General features: G+C 45.5%; 1 protein-coding gene across 6 annotated transcripts in view; it reads right to left on the bottom strand.

The window, feature by feature from the left end:
* Positions 1–23,391, bottom strand: part of TENM2 (teneurin transmembrane protein 2) — a 2,740,530-nt gene that overhangs the window by 384,185 nt on the left and 2,332,954 nt on the right. For all 6 annotated transcript variants that reach the window (XM_085617838.1, XM_085617837.1, XM_085617839.1 and 3 more), the window contains one exon: positions 16,877–17,072. In XM_085617838.1, coding sequence (XP_085473964.1) covers positions 16,877–17,072 — 196 coding nt within the window. The remainder of the gene's footprint in view (positions 1–16,876; positions 17,073–23,391) is intronic.

The raw sequence follows: 23,391 nt of genomic DNA, 5'->3' as shown, positions 1-23,391 counted from the left end.
CAGCTATTACCTCCGGCTTTGTCGTGAACCGCAGTCCCACGAGTGGCAGATTACTTCGCTGGTGTCTCCTTGTAGTGATGCGGAGGGGGTTTCATTCGCCTGTTGTGCAGTAGTACTAAGGCTCGATTGAGGATTTTTATGCACAGCTGCGGCACACTAACTCATCCAGGACATGTGTCTTTGTGCATAAAGTAGTGCCATACACTGGGTACTGGCCCTTATTTAACGCCGCAGCAGTCGTATGGTCATCTGGATTGGCAAAGATTCATGGACAGAAGATGCAGGCTCTTTGACATGTAAATGTGATCAGGTACCTCAGTGTTAAGTTAATGGTACACATACTTCTTTCTATCTGGGCAAGGTGGCCAAAGTGCATAGCTACGTATTCTAGGAAATTCAATGAAAAAAACATATGAGAAATGATGGTACAATAGTAAGATTCAAAACTAACATACGTCACAAAAAGGAACAAGCATTTGCAATGCGATTGGTCTCGCATTTACAAGAGTTTGAGCTATTGGCAATGTACATGACAATAGCTTAAACTCTTGCAAATGCGACACCTATTGCGATGCAAATACTTTTTTTTTTAAAGCACCCATGCAGCGCTTTCACGTTAATAACGGTTGAGGCCCTTTCGTTAGACAAGCCGCGTCTAAAGAAAGGGGCGCATCCACAATTAAAGTGAAAGAGCAGCCACCATTCAAGTGAAAGCGTGGTATGGGGCGCTTTTACAAAAAAAGCATTTGTTTGTCAACTTGACAAACAAATAATTTTGCCCCATACCGCGGTTTCACTTCAATAACAGCAGCGGACCTTTCTTTAGACGCAGCTCGTCTAAAGAAAGGGGTGCGGCCTCTATTAACATGAAAGTGTGGCATGGGGTGCTTGAAAAATAAAACATGCGCCCGCGTTTGGCGCCGCAACTAAACCAAAGGTGCAGCCGCTGCTGTGGCGTGCTATACTATAAAAAAAAAACAAAGAGTTAGAAGAGAGCATGTCTTGCCTGCAACAGCAGGCAGGTGAAAACCATTTAACAAAATAGTGCTCCAAGGCTGTAATTAAAACCTACTGAGTAACAACACACATAAGAGGGCCAGTCCCTATGGGAGGTTACAAGATGAGACAAGGCGGTACTAATGAGGAACTAGTAAGCATATTGACCAATGAAAAGCCACAGTTTACAAAGGACAATAACGCAAGCCAATGAAAAATATGCGAGAGGAGTGGGCAGAGCTTCAAGTCCATACCTGAATACAGCATGCCTCGCAGAGCAGTGCATGCGGTGCCTAGGCTTGAACTAAAAAACACTTTAAATTCAGAAGGAAAAATGACAGCATTTTGGAACAAAGGTCTCTGAATCGCCTCAGTTCCGCCTGTCTCCCACACCTCCCAAAAGAAATTGTTTATTACATTGTTTGCACAACACATCCAGGTCTACAAACTGAAAAAATGCGCCTAGAACTAAAATGATCAGTTCTTCACAATCTGTTGTGTGTCGGAACGAGTTCCTCTACAACGCCTACCTTTACAACGCAGTCTTTACAACGGCCACGTCTTAACCACAAATTGCTTTACCATGCATTCCTTTACCACTAATGTTTGTGGTAAAGGCATGCATGGTAAACAACTATCTGTGCCTGAGTTTACCACCCCCTCTCTCTCTCCCTGAGCCCTAAATACACCCCCAACCTCCTAAAAACTACCCCGAAACCCCCATCCCCTAAAAACTACCCTGAACCCCCAACCCCTAAAAACTACTCTAAACCCCTCCCACCCCTTAAAAACGACTCTGAACCCCTAACCCTTAAAACTATACCGCACCCCCACCCTCTAAAAACGACTCTGAATCCCTCCCACCCCCTTAAAACTACCTCGTAGCCCCCTCCTACCCTCTAAAAACGACCTCAAACCCCCTCCCCAAAAACTATCCCAAAGCCCCCCACTCCCTTTACGCTACCCCAAACCCCTCTCCCCCTAAAAACTACTCTGAACCCCTCTCACCCCCTACAAACTACCCTAATCCCCCCTGAAAACGACCCCAAATCCTCCCACCCCCAAAAACTACTCCGAACCCCCACCCCCTAAAAACTACCGCAATCCCCATCCCCTAAAAACTATCCCGAGCACCCCACTCCTTTATAGCTACCCTGAACCCCCCTAAAAACTCCACCAAACTCCCCCACCCCCTAAAAACTACCCTGAACCCACACCCCCTAAAAAGTATCCCAAATTCCCCCACCCCCTAAAAACTACCCCAATCCCCCGCCCCCTAAAAACTACCCCAAACCCCCACCTCCTAAAAACGACCCCAAACCCCTCCTACCTGTCCCATTCTCTTTCTGACACGCTCCCCACCCATCCCGAACACTAGAACGACTTTGCCTTAACCATGCACATGCGTGGTTAAGGCAAAGTTGTTGTTCAGGCAAGTCGTTGTCCGGCTTGCGGGCTTCCGGAACTCGTGGCTCTTGCTACGTTGTTCCGGATGTTTCCCTTCACAATCACAATCACATTTTAAGCTACGTTTCAGATTTCAATTTGTGAAATATTTTGCAAAAGCTTCTGACACCTACATGTTTTGAATTGTAAACGTCATAAAATTATTTACACCACCAAAATTATTTACACCAAACCAGTCGATGAACTGGACTACCTTGGACACCATAAAGTTTGTTCTGGTTCTTCTCGTTTAAATTTGGTATAAGTTCCCCATGAAAATGAAAATTTGGGACAGCCCTTTATCTTTTCTTGTGTTGACAAATCCAACTAAACATTCTCTGTATTAAACATATATGCATGTATAATTTTATATATGGTTTGAACGAAACTAAAAGTATTCTTAGCTTTAAAAATATTTCAAGATCACGTCTAACTAGTTTCAAAATGAGAAATACCACACACGTTTCATTGTAACAAAATTTCAGAAAAAGTTAGAGATGTATTTTTCCTGGAACACATACACTTTTTTAAGACTATTTTAGAAATGGTGATGAGCGTTTTGCTAATGCAAGTAGAAGACAGCCTAGTCTTAAGGAATGTGCCACAGCACATCTAAAAAAGTCTGTACTGAGGTATGCTATCATTTTTGGAAGACAGCTGAGGAAATATTTGAAGACATCAGGGCTCCCCAGGCACAAACATCTGATTAAAAGAATTAGACGGTTCTCCTAAAGCCCGTAACTGACTGTTGCATAATAATACCTGCCTGACAATACTTGGACAAAGAACAATGCAATGCTAACAATGAAATGCGTGTCACTAGAAGTGGTTCCCCCAAAACATGACTGTGTTGATTTAAATGTTTTCTTGCAGTCAGGGAATCCCAGGCAACACTTCTACCTTAAGGGTAACATACGTCATTGTCATTATAAATACTCTCTGACACTGCTCATGGGTCCCCACCCTTCTATTAAACCTAGGGTGGGATTACTTTTAATGGCCTTCTCTAGCTGCAATCTCATTTTTGAGTAATAAATAAAGTAAATGCATTAATGGCACCAAGAAACGAGATGGACTGGGGTAAGATACACTTACCCTTATTTTGGTTCGGAAAGGTTTTCAGTGCATATTGCAATAAAAAGGAGCGGACGCTGTATGGACCACTCTAGGAGTATAATTGTTTATGGGAAATTCACTAGGAAGTAGGGCTTCAAGTGTCATTTTTGCAGCACAATAGTCTGATATTAGGTTGAATAAATGGTGCTGCTAACCAGCCACTGACCAAAAAATGCCAGAAATTAGGGTTGGCTCATACTACCCTAACATCCTCCTAGTCAGATTCTTTAGCCACCACATTTTGTGTATCAGCTACTACTTTTTTTGTAGGTGGACCTCAAAGTTCTTACACCATCAGTCTCTACATTGGGGATAATAGCTGCCTTTCTCATGTATGGAGGATACCCGTGTCTGCAATGGCTGCCTACATCAAAACATCAGATCTTCTGTTTGAGCTACATCATATACATTGACAAAATAAGGCTTGAAATGGGCTCAAGTGGCAATATTGACATTAGCCTCCCAGAGCAAGGGGTAATTCATTCAGTAATGACAGAATATTACATTCGTGGTTCATTGCTCATTTGATGACAAATAATTAGGAGTACCCAGGCGTAAAGGTCAGGTGCACAAACAGAAAGCTGAATTCCCTCAGTCCTCAAGGTTGTATCTAGTTATTGTTAAAGCTACTCAAAGAGAACAGTGTCCATTGGACTGAATCTTTACAAGAAACAAGAGTGTAATGGGGAATGGTGCAAACCGTATCTGCATCACATGAAACTGGACGCAACATAGTTTCTTGCCCTTCAAGCTCGGTTTACATACTAAGTAGAGGAGAGATTTTCTTTCTCACTTTTTATTTGTGAAAGATGGGGCTATGTTCGGAGGCTTATTCCATTTTATACATGCATAAGTAGGAAATCAACACAAAGTAAGTTTGCTATTTTTTTTTTAAAGATTTGCATATGGAATCCATTTTTGTTAAAACTTCTATGACACATATAAATTAATTTCTATTTCAAGATTAATTGTCCAGTAATTTGCATGAGTGACAAATGTCTCCAATATAGCCAGGAGCAGCAATTGCAGGTAAGAGCATTGAGGCGGGTGGGGAGGTAGTCGACAGATTACAAGGGAAAACTAAATTTAAAAAAAAGAAAAACAATTACCTTGCACTCACCGCATCGCCGACTCTGCGATGCAGTGAGTGCAAGGTAAGTGTTTTTCTTTTTTTTAACCTTTAATTTTCTATCACCGTCGTCTTTTGACTCCTTCCTCACCCTGTTCCACTGACCTGCATGGGCCGCTACTGAATATAGCACCAGGGATCAATCCGGATTTAACTCCTCATGCTACAGCCTATCTGAGGAATATCTTCCATTATGGGTGTGCAGCTGTATGTCATAACAAACATCCACCCAAATCTGATTGGTGTGTTGCATTTCTGCGCATGTGCTTTCATTGGGAAGAGCTGGTCAGTAAGCAAGAGAGGCAACAAGTCCTCATAAAGTTCTACAGGGTTTCCCCTTCCACTTGAGGACAGTCTTAAGTACGAACAATATGCATATTTAGAACATTAGAATGTTGGGAGCTCCATTGAAGACAATGGAGTGCTCCCTGCTTCTCCGGGCCGGTAAAGGCCGGCAGAGCAACATTCCAATGTTTTGCAAAGGCCTCTCGGAGCTCGAGGGGATTTAAATCCCCTCGAGCTTCGAGAAGCCTTTGTTTTATTTGTTAGAACATTCTGCCCTTTAGTGGCAGAATGTTCTAATAGCCTTATATCCCTTTGTAGCAGGGCTATACCGGCTACTAAAAGCCCGTCCCTTGTTAAAGTCCCTCGCCTTCGGCTCGGGCCTTTAACACGGGAGCGGGCCTTTAATAGCCGGTATAGCCCGCTACGGCGGGCTATAAGGCTATATTATATAGAGAGGGTGGTAAAGAGACGTTTTCTCTGGTCACAAGTGAGAATCTGAGGGACAGATCAAAATAAAGCAGATTCCATGTGTTATGAAGGAACTGTCCTCGTGAACCAAGAGATACAACTCATATCCTATGGTTTGTTATCACTGAATGGTAGATATATGACTTCTTCAAGATTTAATAGTAAGCCAACAGCCGCAAAGGTCTGCCAAATTGCAAGGGGCCGTCTTTCTTTTTGTGCTTTAGTTGCACTGTTTGGACGCGTACATTGACTTTCTTCAGATATAACAAGAAGAGGAATGCCCATTATTAACTTAAAGAGATATTTTCGATTTCCAAATAATATTGATTATGTCATTTTTTTAGTTGAAAACTGTGAACAAAACTTCGTTTGGAACCTAAAGTAAAACCATCCTTGCGATGAGAGGGGAGAAGATTGTCACTGCCATGTGCAGTCTGAATTGTCAGGACAAGGCGACGAATGACGTTTCTAGTTTTTATGAAGGGAAAAGTGAAGTGCCTGAAATAACTTAATTTCCTAACTCACCCCGGCATACATTAATGGATAAAAGATAGATCACTTCGGTAACTGTAATGAATAATTCAAAGTTTGCAAGTACATGCAGATTTTCTTCATAAACCATCTGCAATTTTTATAACTTTTTAGACAGGTGTTCAATTTGCACTTCTAGCAGCAAATACACACATGCAATATTTGTTGCAAACCTGAAAAACAAGTGTAACAACGGGAGCATATTAGTTAAGGTGAGATAAAGCTTTATGATAATTACAAAAAATGACACCAGAGGAGGATTGTTATTGTTGTTAAAGCTAAAAGAGTAAAGAGATCTACAAAGACATTACAAGTGACTGTCCTCATTCAAAATAATCAATGAATTAGTTTGATTTTTTTTTTAAAAGTCAGATGTAATGATGTCATTAAGAGTATTGCTGTTTGGCAGCCAGAAAGAGCAATCCTGAGAAAACCATCACAGTATCGATTTTCTTCTTCCTGAATTTTATGCATTTTGAAATGGCAAATAGTGTATAGCTACGATTTTACTGCCACATTATAATTGCCTATTTTCTCCATTACTTATGTATAAAATTCTAACTGAACCTATCAGTAAAATTTAAAACAAAACATAAGAATTTCACTCCTAGGACTTAGTAAATTTCCAACTCTTTTGGTGTTGTTGGTTTCAATCTTTGGCTCTAAATCTGTATATTGTTTTAAAAAGTAGGAATTTCCAAATTGTGCATAAGTAGATATATTTTTATCCTTGGCAGAACCCACTTCCATTGCACCATAATAAAGTCCAGGGATGGTCTCTTTTTCCCCCCAAATGTCTTCCTTTTCTTGGAATACGTTTCCATGAGTTTTCAGCTTCAGAATAGTCCTGGTAAATGGCTGTAAATTCCTGTGTATATATACTTTATAGCACTTTCATGCTTTTTTCATGTTCACCCTCTGCTGTGAAAAGCCAACCTTCCAGCAACCAATGCAGAAAGTATGGTATACATGTACACTGTCCATGATGAGAAGTTCCATATATGGTCAGAAAATAAATCAAGCACTTACAAATTATGTGAACCCTGATCTTGGATTTTGTGTCCACAGATGTATTTCTTGCATAATTAAGTTAAAACATTTGTGACTCACACTAGAAACTTTGCACAGAATCAAACAAGCAAGCCAAGTGTACGATTCATATCTTTAAAGAGGTGCTGCCAGCTAAGAAAAGGCGCAAATATGTTTGTGAGCTTCAAGAGCATCACTGTGTCTTAAAATTTGGGTAGACAGACTTTCTACGCAGGAAACGTGAGTGAGGACTGTTGATGGAAACCAACGCTTCTTCTATGTGCCCAGGGATTAACAACAAACTAAATGTCATAAATAGAATCATGCTGAATACAGTGACTTTTTAAATGAGTGCTGCAAGTTAAAAAGTATTACCATAGTGTAAAAGCACTTACAGTTTAAAAATCTTTTGTGAAGCACTTACAGCTTAAAAATCTTTTGTGATTTAGCGAAGTAGAAAGTGTTAGATTGGTTTTTGAACCAGCTTCAGGACAAATAATTTAAATGAAAAATGAAGTCTGAGAAAAAAGAAATTCCAACACCCACTGCAAGATCCTAATGTCACAGTCAGATCCTCAAAGCTCTGCAATCTGATATGCTGAGCTACATCAAAGTGATTGACCAAGACAAGAGCAATATTTTGACGATTGCTCTTGATTGGTTCTCAAATGCCGTCCTGAAATAAGTAAATATATTATATATATAAAAGATGGGTTACATGACCTCATAAATTGTGGTGAAAACAGCAGCTATTATTAAATGTGGTAAGACCAAATATACATTGTATGATGTACTTTGCACCATTGTTGCCAGAATGCATATGCATAAAATATGAGACCTATTTCCCTCCTTCCGTTTGGGGCAAAAATACTACAGAAGCAGCCAATAATGACTGTCTTACTAGTTTCCTAGAGTACAAAGAGTTACTAGACCCCACACAATCTGGTTTTAGGGCCATGTACTCTACAGAGTCTGCCCTCCTCCTATCAGAGGAAACACTGAGACAGAACGCAGAAATGGGCTATACCGCGGCCCTGATATTACTCGACCTGAGTGCAGCCTTCGACACTGTGTCACATGACATATTGATCCAGAGGCTTCAGGATTTTGGAATCAGAGGTAAGGCCCTGGAACGGTTTAGTCCCTTCTTGCAGGGTCAATCGTTCCAAGTTACACTTAAACCTTGTGTTCGGACCTGTTCCACTCCACTATAGGAGTCCCCCAGGGCTCTATTCTGAGCCCTACTTTGCTTAATGTGTATAGGAAACCCCGGGCAGATATCATTAAAAGTCATAATGTTCAAGTGGTGCCATATGCCGACAACACCCAATTAGTAGTAAATCTGTCCGATTCCACCACCATCTCGGCCATTCGGTTTAAGGCCTTTGGACGACTAACAACTGTCTAAAATTAAATGCCAACAAAACAGAGATTCTGCTGGATGGCAGAATGCCCCCAATATGGACATCAGTTTGGTGGCCAGTGTCTTTGGGGGTACCCCCAGCCCCTAAACAAAAGGTCAAGAATCTGGGAGTAGGGGCGTGGCCAAGCATGGACTGCAGATGGCTGTGTAGTCCGTGAGCTCCGTCGCCTGTTTTAGCCCTTGACTATCCTGTATGCTAATCCGAAACACATGAATGCAGTCCCGGACACCGGATCGACAGCGGAGCCCATCCCGCCCGCTCCGGTGCGCAGATCGCCTGAAATAAGGGAGTGAACAACCTCTTAAGGTCATGGCCCACTCATCGTCCTACAGCTGGGGCCCACAGTAGCTGTGCCTGCCGGAGGGGAGATCCAGCCAGTCCTCCCTCACCCACCGGTGGCGCCGCGGCTCGAGGCGCCGCCGCAACCCTTTTCTCCGCTGCCAATTCTGAAGGTGCTCCGACGACCAGGAGCCACGGAAACACCAGCGGATACATGGCGAAAGGCGAGAGAATCGCAAAGGGATCGAGCGCGCAGGCCGTGGGACCAAAAATGGCGGCGGCGCAGCTCAAGCAGTGAAGCCTCTCGCTCTGCTTCCTCCACTGCGGCTGGCCTCGGGCGCTTACAATCGTCGGTGGCCCGTGGGGGGCCCGACTCTACGGTACACAGCATTTGGCCTACCTTTCGCCCTGCGGTGACACCGCAATCAAAAGCGCTGCAGCGGGGGTGTGACCAAGCAGGAATCAGAAATGGCCGCGTAGCGTCCGAGCTCCGTCGCCCAACGCAGCCCTTCACCATCCCTAATTGGCATCCACAACACCCGCAAGGGATCCCGATTGACGGATCATCGGCGGAGTCCGTCCACCGTGGCCCAGTGTCTCTGAGAACGGCGGCGAGGCGGCAGGAGCTTCTGCGAGATCGCGGCCTGCTCTCCCCTCGGGCGCCGGTCCCTCTGGTGGCGGCTGTGGCCACCGCAGGGCCCCGCTCTGCTCCTCCCTTCCCGCCGCTGGGGCCGTGGGCTGTGTGGTGGTGTGGCCCCCCCCGGCGGCTGCAGACGTCGCCTTGGAGTCCTGGGCCGCCCTGGAGAGACAGGGATTCCTCCGGTCCCGCGGCGAGTCTATGGGAGTGATAAATAGCCCTTGACAAGACCCATCCTGAGCGCGCCGGCCGCGTGTCCCAGAATGGCGGCGGCGCGGCGCTGGAGGTGAGCACCCAGTCTGGGACTGATAATGTAGTGGTGTTTCATGGTGGACCGCCGCGCAGACCACCTACTTGCGACACGGCTGATGTGCCCAAACCCAGATGATGGACGGAGTGGTCGCTACCCTGCCAGATGTGAGATTGCACCGTACCTACAGTGGGAGCAGCCTGGTCCTACTGAGACACATCTAGAGTGTTATCAAGATAAGGCCTGGCCCCCTGAGACGAACTAACAGGTGACACGCTCTTGCTGCTGGCGGCCTGTGTTGGACACCTTCTCGCCTCCGTGGTGTGGGTCATGGAGGCTGCCGAATATCGGGGGCGCGCTGGACCGAACAAAAGGTGGATGATGCCAGGTGCCCTCAGCTGCCGCGGTGGACTGCGGTTTTACGCGGAGTGGCTGCGAGCCCCGGTGTGGCATTGCTGGTGACTACCCATCCGGAGAGGACGGTGGCTTGGATGGGCAGCCCTCCCAGGTGTGGATCCGGGCCTCGGCGCGAGTCGCCGTCTAACGCCTGGGGGGCGGCGCCTTGATTGTGTGGGCCGCAGGTGTGGGGGGTCCGTACTGAACCCCGGTACACCGACTGGAGAGCAGTGTTTACCGCATTATCTATTCGCTTCCCTCCCCCCTCCTGTTTCCTACCTGGAATTGGTTGACATCTGGCACCATGACGGACCGCGTCAAGGGACCTGCGCTAGGACAGCGAAGCCGGTCCAAACGAACAAACTAGACAGGTATACGGTCTCTAAGGACCCGCAGCGAGGGCACCAGCAGGAAGATGGCGAACGGGGTGGCCCCCGACCTGAGGAGCAGGAACCTTCTCTTAAGGATGTCATGGAGGCAATAACGGGGGTTAAGACCTCTTTGGACTCGGTGGCTGTTGACGTCAACCTTATCAGGGCCGACCTGGGGAAACTTAATGAGAAGGTGAAACAGGTGGAAATCACGACTGCTGGCCAGGTAGGCGACGTGGCACAGCTGCAGAGGGAAGTCCACGACCTGCAGGACTCTCAGAACATAGCAGCCCTCAAGCTGGACGACTATGAAGGCCGTCTTCGTCGCAACAACCTCCGCATCATAGGAATCCCGGAGAAAGCTGAGGGACAGACCCCTGATCTATTAGTCGAGGACCTTATCCTCAAGCACTTACGACCCAAGGGACTCAGTAAATTCTTTGTGATCGAGCGGGCCCACAGGGTCCCGGGTGGCCGACCCAAGCCGGGCGCTCCCCCGCGGCCTATGTTGGCCCCCGTTCTCAACTATCGAGACCGCAATGTGATTCTTCAAAACTCCAGGGCCGGGGCCCCCCTCCGCTATGAAAACGCGGATGTCTCTTTCTTCCCAGACTTCACGCAAAGAGTGCAGAAACAGCGACGACAATTTTTATCTATCAAACGTGTCCTGAGAGAGAAAGGCCTTAAGTACTCGATACTGTTCCCAGCCCGCCTCCGGGTTGAGGCAGAGGGATCGAGTGTCGAGACACTAAAAACCCCGGGACGGGGAGAGCCAGCGGCCCTGGTGACAATGCGCCGACCTGAAGGGGAGCCTCGGCGAGGACAGATCATGATGCACCATGGGGGTGGTGGGCGGGGGGGTGGGGATGGGTGGTGGGATCCACGGTTTTCAACCTAAAACGGGACTAAGGATCTATTATTGGGGATATGCTAAAGTGACGACCACGGTGTGACATAGATGTAGGTTAAGGGCACTGGCACGGAGCTCCCTGATTTACCCCCCTGGATTGTTTTTTTTTCCTTCTTTCTTTGAACTTCTTAGGGCGACAGGCACTCTGCAAGTTGTTAATGGGTAGTTTTGAACCCGAAGGGCAGGGGAGCAGGGAGGGGGGTTGTTGGGTAGGGGGCCTTTTGGTTGTTTGTTTTTTGTTAGTCAAAATTGTTGCTATGACGAAGGTGCAGTTCCTTTTTTTACTGGGTATCAATGCCACTCTCCACAAATGCATTGATGGGGGTGCGGCGTAGCAAGGAAATTAGAATCCTAAGCTGGAATGTGAATGGGTTGGGGGACAAAATCAAACGCAGCATAGTATTACAACAGATTCGGAGGCTGTCACCGGATGTAGTTCTACTTCAGGAAACCCACCTCATTGGCCACACATGTAAAGCCATGCACAGATGAAGCTATTCCATGAACACCCATTCGGGGTTTGCGTCTAACTCTAGAGGGGTGCGCATCATGCAAAAGAAACCATTCCCTTTCTTGCCTGCTTTCACTCATGTTGACGACCGAGGTAGATACGTGGGTGTTACGGGCTCATGGGAGGGAATAACCATCACCTTCATGTCTGTCTATGCCCCCCCGGGGTTACAGGCCACTACATTCTCAGATCTCAGTGCTGTGCTGCTGACATTGCCAGAGGGACACCTAGTGATCGGGGGAGACTTCAACTCAGTGGTGTCAGGTACACTAGACAGATACCCCCCGTACGTTGCAGCCCGCCGCCCGCTCTTTCTCTAGCTTTTTGGAAGCAATGGGACTTGAGAACTGCTGGAGGGCTTATCACCCCGACAAGATCCAACACACCTTCCACTCGGGTGCTCATAACAGCCTTTCGCGGCTAGACTATATCATCGTCCCAGCCCCGCAGGTGACGAACATACATGAGATACGACACTTGGCTAGGGGCATCTCTAACCACTCTCCCCTTTGGGTTCACATTGTCCTTGATGACACCCCGGTGGGACGCATCGCCCCAATGAACCCTTGGCATCTCAAGTGCCCTAAAGTACGGGCCGGTCTCATTAAATCCATTGACAATTATTTTCTGGATAATGAACGCTCGGTAGACTCCCCGCAGACACTGTGGGAAGCCTTCAAAAAAGTGGTACGGGGCGAAGCCCTCTCCCTAATAAGAGGGTTCAAAAAAGATAGCGGAGGACTCTGATATAGAACCGGACATTTACCGTCTGGAAAAAGAACTTGATCCCGACCCCACGCCGGAGGCCCTCCATGCCCTGCAACTCCGACAGGAGGAATATCGAGCCCTGGTCACCGACTGCGCCAAGATTCTAGGACAGTGCAGATTTGGACGGGTCTATGACTGGGGTGACAAAGCCGGGAAATTAATCGCCTGGCTAGACAAAAAGTAGCGTGCTAGCCGACTAGTTCCCGAACTAAGGGATTCTGGAGGATCAGCTATAGTGGATCCCCAAGAAATAGTCGACCACTTTGCAGCTCACTTCCGTACAGTCTACCGCTCCAAAGCGCCATACATCGAGGCAGACTCCTCTGAACTTTTGCGGGACATTTCTTTGCCGGTACTATCTGACAGTGACCGAGCCTTTATGGATAGCGCCCTTATAGCTGATGAGATCGAAACTGCAATCAGAACACTCCGCCCAGGCAAGGCCTTGGGCCCCAATGGCCTCCCGATCGAACTCTACAAACTCCGCCCTGACAGACTAGCACCACATCTGAAATCAATGTTTGAGGCCAGCCTTGAGCAGGGATCACTTCCCCTTGACCAGCGAATCGCGACTATCGTCGCGATTCATAAGAAAGGGAAACCCAAAGCTGACTGTGCCTCCTACAGGCCTATTTCATTGTTAAATGCTGAGCCCAAAATATTAGCTAAGGTGCTCGCCAATAGATTGATCAAGGTTATAAGTGGCCTGGTGCACCCTGATCAATCGGGGTTTATGCCCCGGCGAAATACCGCCCTTAATCTTCGCTGACTGCATGGGGTATTGGGCAGGGCGCCAACCTTGCGCGAACACGCCATTGTGGTCTCCTTGGACGCCACAATGGCTTTCAACACACTTGAATGGCCCTATTTATTCGCAGTGCTCAAGAAATTAGGATTCGGACCGGGCTTTGTTCAATGGGTACGATTGCTGTACAGCTCCTCAATGGCTCAGGTAGTTGTGCATAACAGGAAATCTGACTCCTTTTTACTTAGTCGAGGGACACGTCAGGGGTGCCCCCTTTCCCCTCTGTTGTTTGCCTTAGCCCTTGAACCCCTTGCGGCCTGGATCCGCAGGGATGTAGCGATCCGCGGGTTGCGGTGGTCGGCTGACTGGGAAGACCGAATATCCCTGTACGCGGACGATATTCTGTTGTACCTCGCTTCTCCCAAAAGATCCCTTATTGCACTATTCGATATCCTTTCCGTCTTTGGTAGGGACTCCGGGTTTGGCATCAACTGGCAGAAGTCTCTCCTCTACGTCTTGAGTGGAGAGGTCCCTCCAATACCTCGAAATTGTCCCATACCAATAGTTTCAGACGGTTTTAAATATCTGGGTATTTTTATCTCACTAGACAAAACTCTCCGCTTCACCCGAAATCTTACTCCACCTATACAACGACTGAAGCAAGATATCGCAAATTGGAAATCGCTTCCCCTCTCCTTATTAGGCAAAGCGGCCCTCTTCAAAATGATGTCCCTACCCCGCTTTCTCTATGTCCTTCAGAATTCGGCAGATCCAGTACCAAATTCTGACTTTCAACAAATAGAGGGATTTCAACTAGACCTTCTCTGGAATGGGAGGCCTCGTATTGCTCTTAAAAAACTCACCCTCAACTGCTTCGACGGGGGATAGGATTGCCCGACATTAGGAAATACTACTGAGCCTCACATCTGACGGCAATAAACCACTGCACCTATGGGCGGCCTGACGATCCCGGGTTTATTATGGACAGATACCTCCTTCCCAACGGTTCCTTTACCAGGGCCCTTTACTTCAAGCCAAATAGATACCCCCTCACTGGCCCCACTAAGCATTCTGTCCACATTTGGCACACGGCGACCGCCTCGATGGGCTGGACCAATAAACTGACCCTTTCCACACCCCTGTGGGACTCCCAGAGACTCGGGACTTGGGCAACTCGCAGGGTTTTGATAAATGGGACCTAATCGGTATTTCACTTATTAGGGAGCTGTGGGATAAAAACGGTGTTAAGTCTTTTGACTCCCTCCAACTTCAATATACCATGGCGGAATCAGAGCGTTTTCTCTACTTGCAAATACGTCACGCACTGTTAACGGCACTGCCCCACGACACCCCCCCACCTGATTATACACCACTGGAGGACAGGCTGCTAGATGGCTATTTGCCCGAGAGGCCATCTCCTTAACATATAGGAAACTCATTAACAATATGGATGACCCACTGCTCCCTTTGCGAGAGAAATGGGTGAAGGACGGTATAGAGTTGGACGATGAAAGTTGGCAGACCGCAGTCTCCTCCCCCAAAACTGTTGCCATCTCGGCGCGCCTCCGTCTTGTACAACTGAAAATCCTACATCGAGTTTACATCACGGGGCCCCAATTGATACACATGGGTAGTTCAGCGGATGGTTATTGCAGAAGGGGATGCACCCAGCTAGGCACGTTCACTCACATAATCTGGCACTGCAACCCCATACAGGCTAATTGGCGAGACATTCACAGCATTATGAGCCAGGCACTCAAGCTTACTATACGGCCAGAAGCCCCCAGATGCCTCCTCAATATCTGGGAACCCACTGACCTAAACTCACACGCCATACAATGGGTCACACTAGGCTGCATGATCGCCAACAGAAACATCGCTCAACTCTGGGGAGCAGCGCAAGCCCCAAGGGTCATAGATTGGGAAACGGACCTCGACTGGTGTATGCTGAGGGAAAAGACTGTTTATGCAGCTAGGGGCTGTCCCCGAAGGTGGTCTAGGATCTGGTCTCCCTGGAATGCATATCGTGGCTATATATGTTCCCCACCAGATGATCCCGAAAGTGATAGTCCCCCCTCACCATAACTTCCAACCCTCATCCTCCCAAGTCTGTATACCTTTGTGTCACTGTGTTCCCTGTCATTGATCTGATGGAACTGTACCTATGTTGAATACGCTGAATAAGTTTAATAAAAAGAATTTTAAAAAAAAAGAATCTGGGAGTAGTTTTCGATTCAAAGCTCTCCTTTGAAGACCAAATCAGGAAAACTGCCGGAAAATGTTTTGGCACCCTAAAAACACTGAGGAAAATCCTTGACCTAATTCCTACTAAATCTCGAAAAAACCATAGTCCACGCACTCATTACTTCCCAACTAGACTATGGGAACGTTCTTTATCTGGGTGCTTCTAAAGGAATGTCAGATTGCTGCAATGAGTTCAAAATGCAGCAGCTAGATTGATTCTAAATCTTCCCAAAAGATCCCCCGCATCTGCCACCCTAGACCAGCTACACTGGCTTCCAGTGTCCAAAAGTATCAGCTTTAAAGCTCTATACATATGCCGTCACATACTAAATAAACAGAGCCCCAGCTATCTTCACTCATTGATCCAAACGTATGTACCTAACAGGAACCACAGATCTTCTAATGGGAATCTGGCAACTATCCCCAAGATTAGGAAAGTGAGAATGGGAGCAAAATCTTTTGCTTACATAGCGGCGAAATTATGGAATTCTCTTCCCAGTGTCCTCAGAGATTCTCCCTCTGAAATTGATTTTAGGAGGAAACTGAAAACATGGCTGTTTAGCAATCATTTTCAAATTAATCAGGTCTGATGTCTTCTGCCCCTTCTACTCTCTCCTAGACTCTGATCTCTGGTCCAGCGTGGACACACATCGATAAGGCGTAACCAAGCGCTTTACAAATGATCTTACTTTTACTTACTTTTCAACAGCCATGCTCAAGGGCCGTGTTTCAAAACACAAAACCGTAGTTACCATCTTGCATGTCATCACGAGCACACGTTTGTAAACCTGAGCGTTCATGTGTATTCTAGGTGTTGTAATCATGACTAACTTTCCTGTAAGTAACTGGACACTAATGATTTGTATGTTAAAATTCCAGGGCATAGAACTGAGTCTCTTATAAAATGTAGTGATGTAGCTGCCCGACTCCTACCATGAGATCATGCTCTCCAACCTTCCCAAAGGACTGGTAAAGACAAACCCCGGGGATTTCTATCTCCACAACCCCGATGCTTGCTAAAGGACCATGGAGAAAAATGTACGCAGTACCAGAATAACATTGCATGCCTTTTTACCTCAAGATGCATCATAGACTTGCCATTGTATCAAGTGTCATTATGGGAACAGGACAAGGAATGTACTTCAAACAATCTCAAATAATATTTATTGAAAACTCAAAGGTGCAACATTTTCAGAACAGTAATTGGTAACACCCATGCATAATGAGTTCAGAAATACAGCAACAATTACTGTTGTACTTGTTTTAAAAACACCTCAAGCCAGAATGGTTAAAATAGAGTGGAGGAAGGAATTCAGTAATAAATAATAAAGAGTGACATACCCAGGACCACAGTGTTGAACGAAACAATCTCTTTGTCTTTGCCATCATTGTAGAATGCTAGGTGCCACAAGCCCACGTCCAGATACTGAACAAACACAGCCTCGTTCTGAATGAGCGTCTGGATGCTGCGCCGTTCCCTTGGCGACTCCACCACGCTCCACTTCTCCTTTCCATCGAGGCGTTCCATGAAGTCGTACTGCAAGAAGAAGGTAGTGCAATGAGTTTAGTAGCCCAAGTATGAACGTATCATTGAAGTCCAGCTCATCTCACTTAGATGCATGAACTGTTTGTGGAATGCTTATCTTTGTTCTTAAGATTCAATGTCTTTGGTCATGATAGACTCTGATAACAGATTCACAAACGCATAGCTAACGTACGCGTCCTTAATTGAGCCTGAATTTATAGGTGACTTGTTTAATCATGTCTGAAGAGTGTGTCATTGTCTAGTTAGAAGGAGAAGAGCAGATGGGAGCCACTGATGTCCCTTATTACATCTTGATGGAACAAAATGTAGGGTTCAGATCCTTAAGGGAATAGTTCTAAGGCACAAACACAGAATTCTCATGACGTTAAGCACAAGCGCTATTAAATGAACTCACCTGTCTACATTTAGAAGAAAAACAAAGCTGGGCTGCCACTCGTCCATTTGAGACTCCAAAAAGCTATTTAAAGGAGAATGATTGGGCATCACTAGCGCTCCAACCACACAGGCATTGCTGAATTTTCCTGCTCATGAATGGAAAGTAGCCTGGAAGTCCCTGGATGGTTTAGGAGCAGTCAGGTTTAGAGTGCACCAACCTCTCCCCCCAAAAGAGTGCAATTACTGACAAGATCACACAAGTGGAGCCGCAAGATGACTCTGGGATCAGATATTTTGAAGCACTCGTGAGACATTCTGCAATGTGCGCTATCCATGGTGCTGCATGTCCTAAGGTGCTCATTTCTAATGTCAAATATGTTGGTAGCTGGAACTCACTCTTTGCAACTGGGACACGTACAAGTGGGAAACTACCCATGCTCCAAACAATGAGAAAACCTAATGCATGCCTTTCTTAGGGCTGATAGTGGTTTGTGGCTCCTGCCGCAATACCAAGCTGTGTTAGAAGCAGCAATCAACAACTTAGAGCCGAACAGGGAAGAAAAATGTGCGTTTGACTCCCGGCTGACTCGCTAGATACACTGTGTGTTTTATGGCAAATTACTTTATCTCCATTTCTCATTGTTAAACAGAACACACCTTGGAGTGATTTATACATCATGTGCAGTTTGTTGGTACCTTAACCTGTTCTCAAAGTGAGAGAATTGCAGACATCTCTGAGTATCTGTGGCTCCCTGAAGAGTAAGCTCCACTCGGTATTGCAACATTTCAAACAGCACAATTGCACTGTCTTCTTAAAAAAAGAGATTTACTGTTTTCCCGTTTCTGTACTTACTGGGTGAATCAGGCAACTTGTTATTCCGTCTTTTCTCCACATTTGATGAAGGGTCACAAGGGGAGCAGGAGTGTATTTGTTACCATATGGATGTGAAAGACAATTTCATACCAGAAGAAAAGATTGCCTTAGCTCAGCGCACAAGGTAATGGGATGTTTATCAAGCAGGATTGCAGAGCACACAGGGCGCGCGGCTTTTCACAACAATAACCACTCTGATTTCAGGGGCAGGTGGGCCTTTCATAGACGAGTCTGTGGAGATAGCCTTCTCAGTGAACAACATCTGTCTCTCAACATAGCTGTACAGGGGTTAACAAAAAAGAAATCACCGGTCCGTAAGGTTTCTTTGAGCTACATGATAATGACCAAAGAAGAGGAAGGGGTGTTGCCTAGCAACTCTAGATGCTGCCTTTATGACCTGGGGACCCAGGTTCAAATCCTGGCCTCGCTCTAGGCCCAACATTGTGCGAATCTGGGAAAACCACTTATAATGTCCTTGTGCCTAAAAGTGAGTAACATGTATTTGTGTATCCCTCACTTGATGTACACAATCTACGGTCGTCTTCCAAGCCCTTGTGTAATGTACAGCATTCCCTTGCTTCACACCAATACGTGAGTACACACTTACAAGATACTGTCCAGTCAGTGTTATCTAGGCATTTATACAACCTCTTCTGATAGGACAATTAAATGAAGCTTGTGACCAACTGATATGTAGCTCATCATGCCGTGATGTCGAGCTTTTACACATCTGTGGAGATTACCCCATTTTTGTTTTGCAGTTTTACATAGCGCAAACTAGACCCGAAGGTATTGGAGCACTTTACACGAGCACCAGTTACATTACACAAGGACACATTCATTTTTTTGGTAGGCACGGGGAGATTAAGTGACTTGCACAGAATCACAGGATGTTCAACCAATACCAGCTCCAAAGTCGGCAGCTGCGACCGTTACGCCACATCCTCTCCACCATGTCCACATCCTCTGACCACACTGGTCATCTGCCATGTCCCTGAGGTATTCTACATGTCTGGGAAGTGAAGGCAGCTATGCCTATGCCTTAAATAGCAGTTACACAAGCACAGAATAAATACAGCCCCCTAATAAAGAGATGGCTCTTGATTGGTTTAAAATGTAGTACTGAAGCTGCTGACAAACACATTTAGTAACTAAAATATTCAGAAATCCCCTTGAGATCAGAGATAATATTCCCGTCCTGACATTTCCTTTTATTTACCATTGCCACCTGGAAGTTCAGTCCATTGGGTCAGCTTCTATGAACCTAGACTAAAGCTTCAAGAGTGCATTGAGTACTTGGAAGACTTGGATGGTCATTAAGAATTCAATTTGTAACAAAACCTTTGGGCTTGTGGTCTCTCCTTTGATGCTACTCCCTTTGCCCTAAACTGCTTGACACGAGTCAGGAGAAGGGGTCAGAAGATGTAGGCAGCTCAGTGGAAGGGACAATCAAAGGGATATCATGTCCTATTACGTCACATTGCCTAGAATTGACCCCACACAACTAACTTCCTGTTACCCTGATCTCCACCCGGCCATTACACTGATATCTAGCAGAGCTGACCCCTGATCAAAGGCAGCTGACCCATCTGACCCTGACTGCACAACTTGAATAGTAGGTCACAATAGTACAAGGTCAGGGAAGTCATGTCGATAGCTTGGAAAAAGCTTTGCACAATTCAACAGGTGGGTTACTCTCTGTCACCAATGTTTGGTAGAATCCACTTGTACATTGCTTTGAATTGAAGATACAGTTGTCCCTGACTGCTACTGCGTAATATTTTTGTCCTGTCTTGGACCGAATATGATTTTTGGTTGTACTGGACACACTCTGGCTTGTACAGAGGTTCACGTCCGTGGTTGTACTGGACACGCTCTGGCTTGTACAGAGGTTCGCGTCCTTGACGCGCACACTGAGGTGACATTTTACAAACTCCTACAGCTCTCATCAGTTCACAAAAGGAGAGTAGCTTCCACATTCATGTTATGGCAAGCTCCTTCAACATACCCTCCTCCACACACCTTTACATCATACACTACTGTCCTAAGATCTCCCAAGTGACTGTCAATAAACATTTTTAAGTATGGTATTTAATTGCTACAAATTACAAGCGTCCATCTTGTGGTACAGTCTGCAAAAATGTATTCTGCATGTAGCAATTGGAAAGTATAGCTTTTATTTACAAAGCGTCCTTAACAAGTTGTTTTTTGTCCTTTTTGGCACTTATTACTGTGATGCTGTTTACTTGCCGGGAAACCTCGGAGTGAGAAACCTCGTCCACCATGTAAAATACGACAGCAAAAAGAACAGAACGCTACACGTCTGAGAATGCTGAACTTGCGGAGACCCGTGATATAGCTTTCTTTGGATGAAAAGCTGATTACCTTCTTAATCTAGTCAATGACTGTGCTCATCTCAAATATGTCTTTTTTAATTATGTTTGTTATGCTGTCGAATTAACTATTTATAGAGTGTCAATGCTGTTATGTAGACCATGTTTCTAGGCATCTGGATTACTGACTGTCTTTTGTATGATGATCAGTAACATTCAGAAAATAATCACTTTTTGACCTGAAGATTTAGTAATTGCTCAGTGAATTACATTATCTATCTATCTATCTATCTATCTATCTATCTATCTATCTATCTATCTATCTATCTATCTATCTATCTATCTGAATATTATTATCCTCCATAATGAAGGTGTTTTAAATGAAGAATTTAATGAACAGTATCAGATATGGCAATAATTGTGTCTCTAAAATATACAGAGGAATGAGAACTGGCTTACCAATACCGTGCATAAAATTTATCAGTAGGGGGAGAAATGCTGCAATATTCAAAATATGTCTTTATTGTACCATTAGATAGATAACAATAAGGATTATATAACTCTCTACAGACTTGCTGATCAACATTCCTTAATTCTTGGAATTAAGAAAATAGTGCTATTTTTACATCTTCAAACTGCAGGTGTTGGCCATGGCCCTCTCTGCAGAGTCATCCCCAAACATTTTGCCTTCACCCTCCTGTTTTCTGAACCCATTTTTGTTGGCTTTGAGTTCTCTGCACACTTTACCACTGCTGACCAGTGCTAACGTGTTTTAGCTCACTCCTTAAAACATGGTAGAATTGGCTTACACCCAATTGTCAAATATAATTGTCATGATGTGACTAGTCCGCTACGTGAGGTATCTGAACTAGAAAATGACGCTGACCAATTCCCCCCTCATGTCACTCCCCTGTTTCTTTCACAGCCTGACCAAATAGAACCGCCGGGCCATCAGGACAAGGAACATAATTGGGAAAGCGATCCCTTTAAGGTATCGTACTTCCCGTAAAACTGCCCTCCTTCCCCGAGTCACGTAATCAACGACGCGCAACCAATACAGTTTGTTCCTTCCCCACCGGAAGAGTAGGATGTGGGAAAACACTGAGCAAATGCCAAGACAGTGGAAGGAGAGGAACAGAACTCCCGCTATCACGAGAAGAGGCCAAACCATGAGGAAAGGACTCCAGAGACAAGCAGGTCTCCTCCGCCGAACCCGAGGATGGAGAAGACGTGGGAACCTGACCCACCGGAGGAAGAGACTGAAGCATGCCAGCGGGAAGGTGAAGTGTCCATCCACTTTCCTGGAGGACGTCTTTGGTTGCGGGGTTGGTAGGGAGGAGGGCAGCGAAACCTAGGACGTGCTAAGTGCATAGAGAATAGAAAGGACCTCACTGAGTTAATAGAGTTAACACTGGAGGAGGATTTACTTAAGGTGCTGGCTCCCCCCTCACCTCCCTATTCCTTTAAATGTATGATTAACAAGACCATATACTTATCCATGTCTTCATTCCTTTTGAGGCACCCGCCGGGAGGAAGACTAAAAAGGAGACGTTCAGGAGTACCCTTAAATAAGGAAGAAGGACCGAAGAAAGGACGGGAATATTATTTTCACCCCATACTTCATCACAACAAAATGCAATAAAAATAGCGAAAGAAACCCTCTCACGCTCGGCTACTGTTCTTTGAATAGTCAATTTCCTACTATAATTTACTCGTAAGTCCCAAGTAAGGTGGACCTACTTGTGCCCAGGGTCTGTAAATTCAATGCTACTAGTGGGCCTACAGCACTGATTTTGCCACCCACTTAAGAAGCAATTTAAACCTGTCTCAGGCCCTCCACAGCAACCTGTATGTGCAGTTTTAAACTGCCATTTCGACCTGGCAAAATCATTTTGCCATGCCCAAAGCTTACTTTTTCATACATATGTGTCATCCCTAGTGTAGGCCCTAAACAGCTCGCAGGGCAGGGTGCAGTGCATTTTAAAAAGTTGGACATGTACTATTAAGTTTTACATGTCTTAGTAGTGAAAAACTCTTAAATTCCTTTTTCACTACTGCAAGGTGGATTTCATTATTACATTTAATAAGCTGTAACTTTCAATTGGGACCAGGTAGACAGATTAAATTGTAATTGAAAGCTCTCTTTAATGTTAAAGTCAGACTTTTTATTATAGTTCTGGAAATGCCACTTTTAGAAAGTTGACAAGTTCTTGTCCTAACCTTTTGGTGCCTTTAGCCTGACCCTGGGTCACATGACTAGGTGTGGCTGGCAGTTTCTCTATGTGTATTGCTTCCAGACAGTGAGACACAGGGAAAACGGGTGTTGGCATGATGGGCCGCTTTGAGTTAATGAGGGGGAGGAGCTGTCACCTATTGTATTTTTATTGTTGTATTTTGGTATTTATACAGTGCCCTTTTACCCAGAGGTGTCAAAGAGCTAACACTGGTGAGAGGACAAATACAAAGAAAAAAAAACTAAAATAATACCATAATAGGAGGGAGAAAAGGCAGGTTTTTAGTTACTTACATAAGGCTGCATGAGAGGTTAAACTCACAATGTGGGTGGGCAGAGTATTCCACCGCTTAGCAGCTGCGACAGAGAAAGTGTGACCATCCCACCTGGTCTTCCAAAATCTGGGTATTATCACCTTTCTAAGAGAAGATGACCTCAGCTGTCTCTTAGGGATGTACCAATAAACAGCTGTTCTTACTGGCATCAGCCCCTGTA

This window comes from Triturus cristatus, chromosome 7 (genome assembly GCF_964204655.1).
Source record: "Triturus cristatus chromosome 7, aTriCri1.1, whole genome shotgun sequence".
In the NCBI taxonomy this organism is placed as follows: Eukaryota; Metazoa; Chordata; class Amphibia; order Caudata; family Salamandridae; genus Triturus; species Triturus cristatus.
The sequence above is the reverse complement of the archived record's forward strand: the minus strand, read 5'-3'. Positions and strand labels throughout refer to the sequence as shown.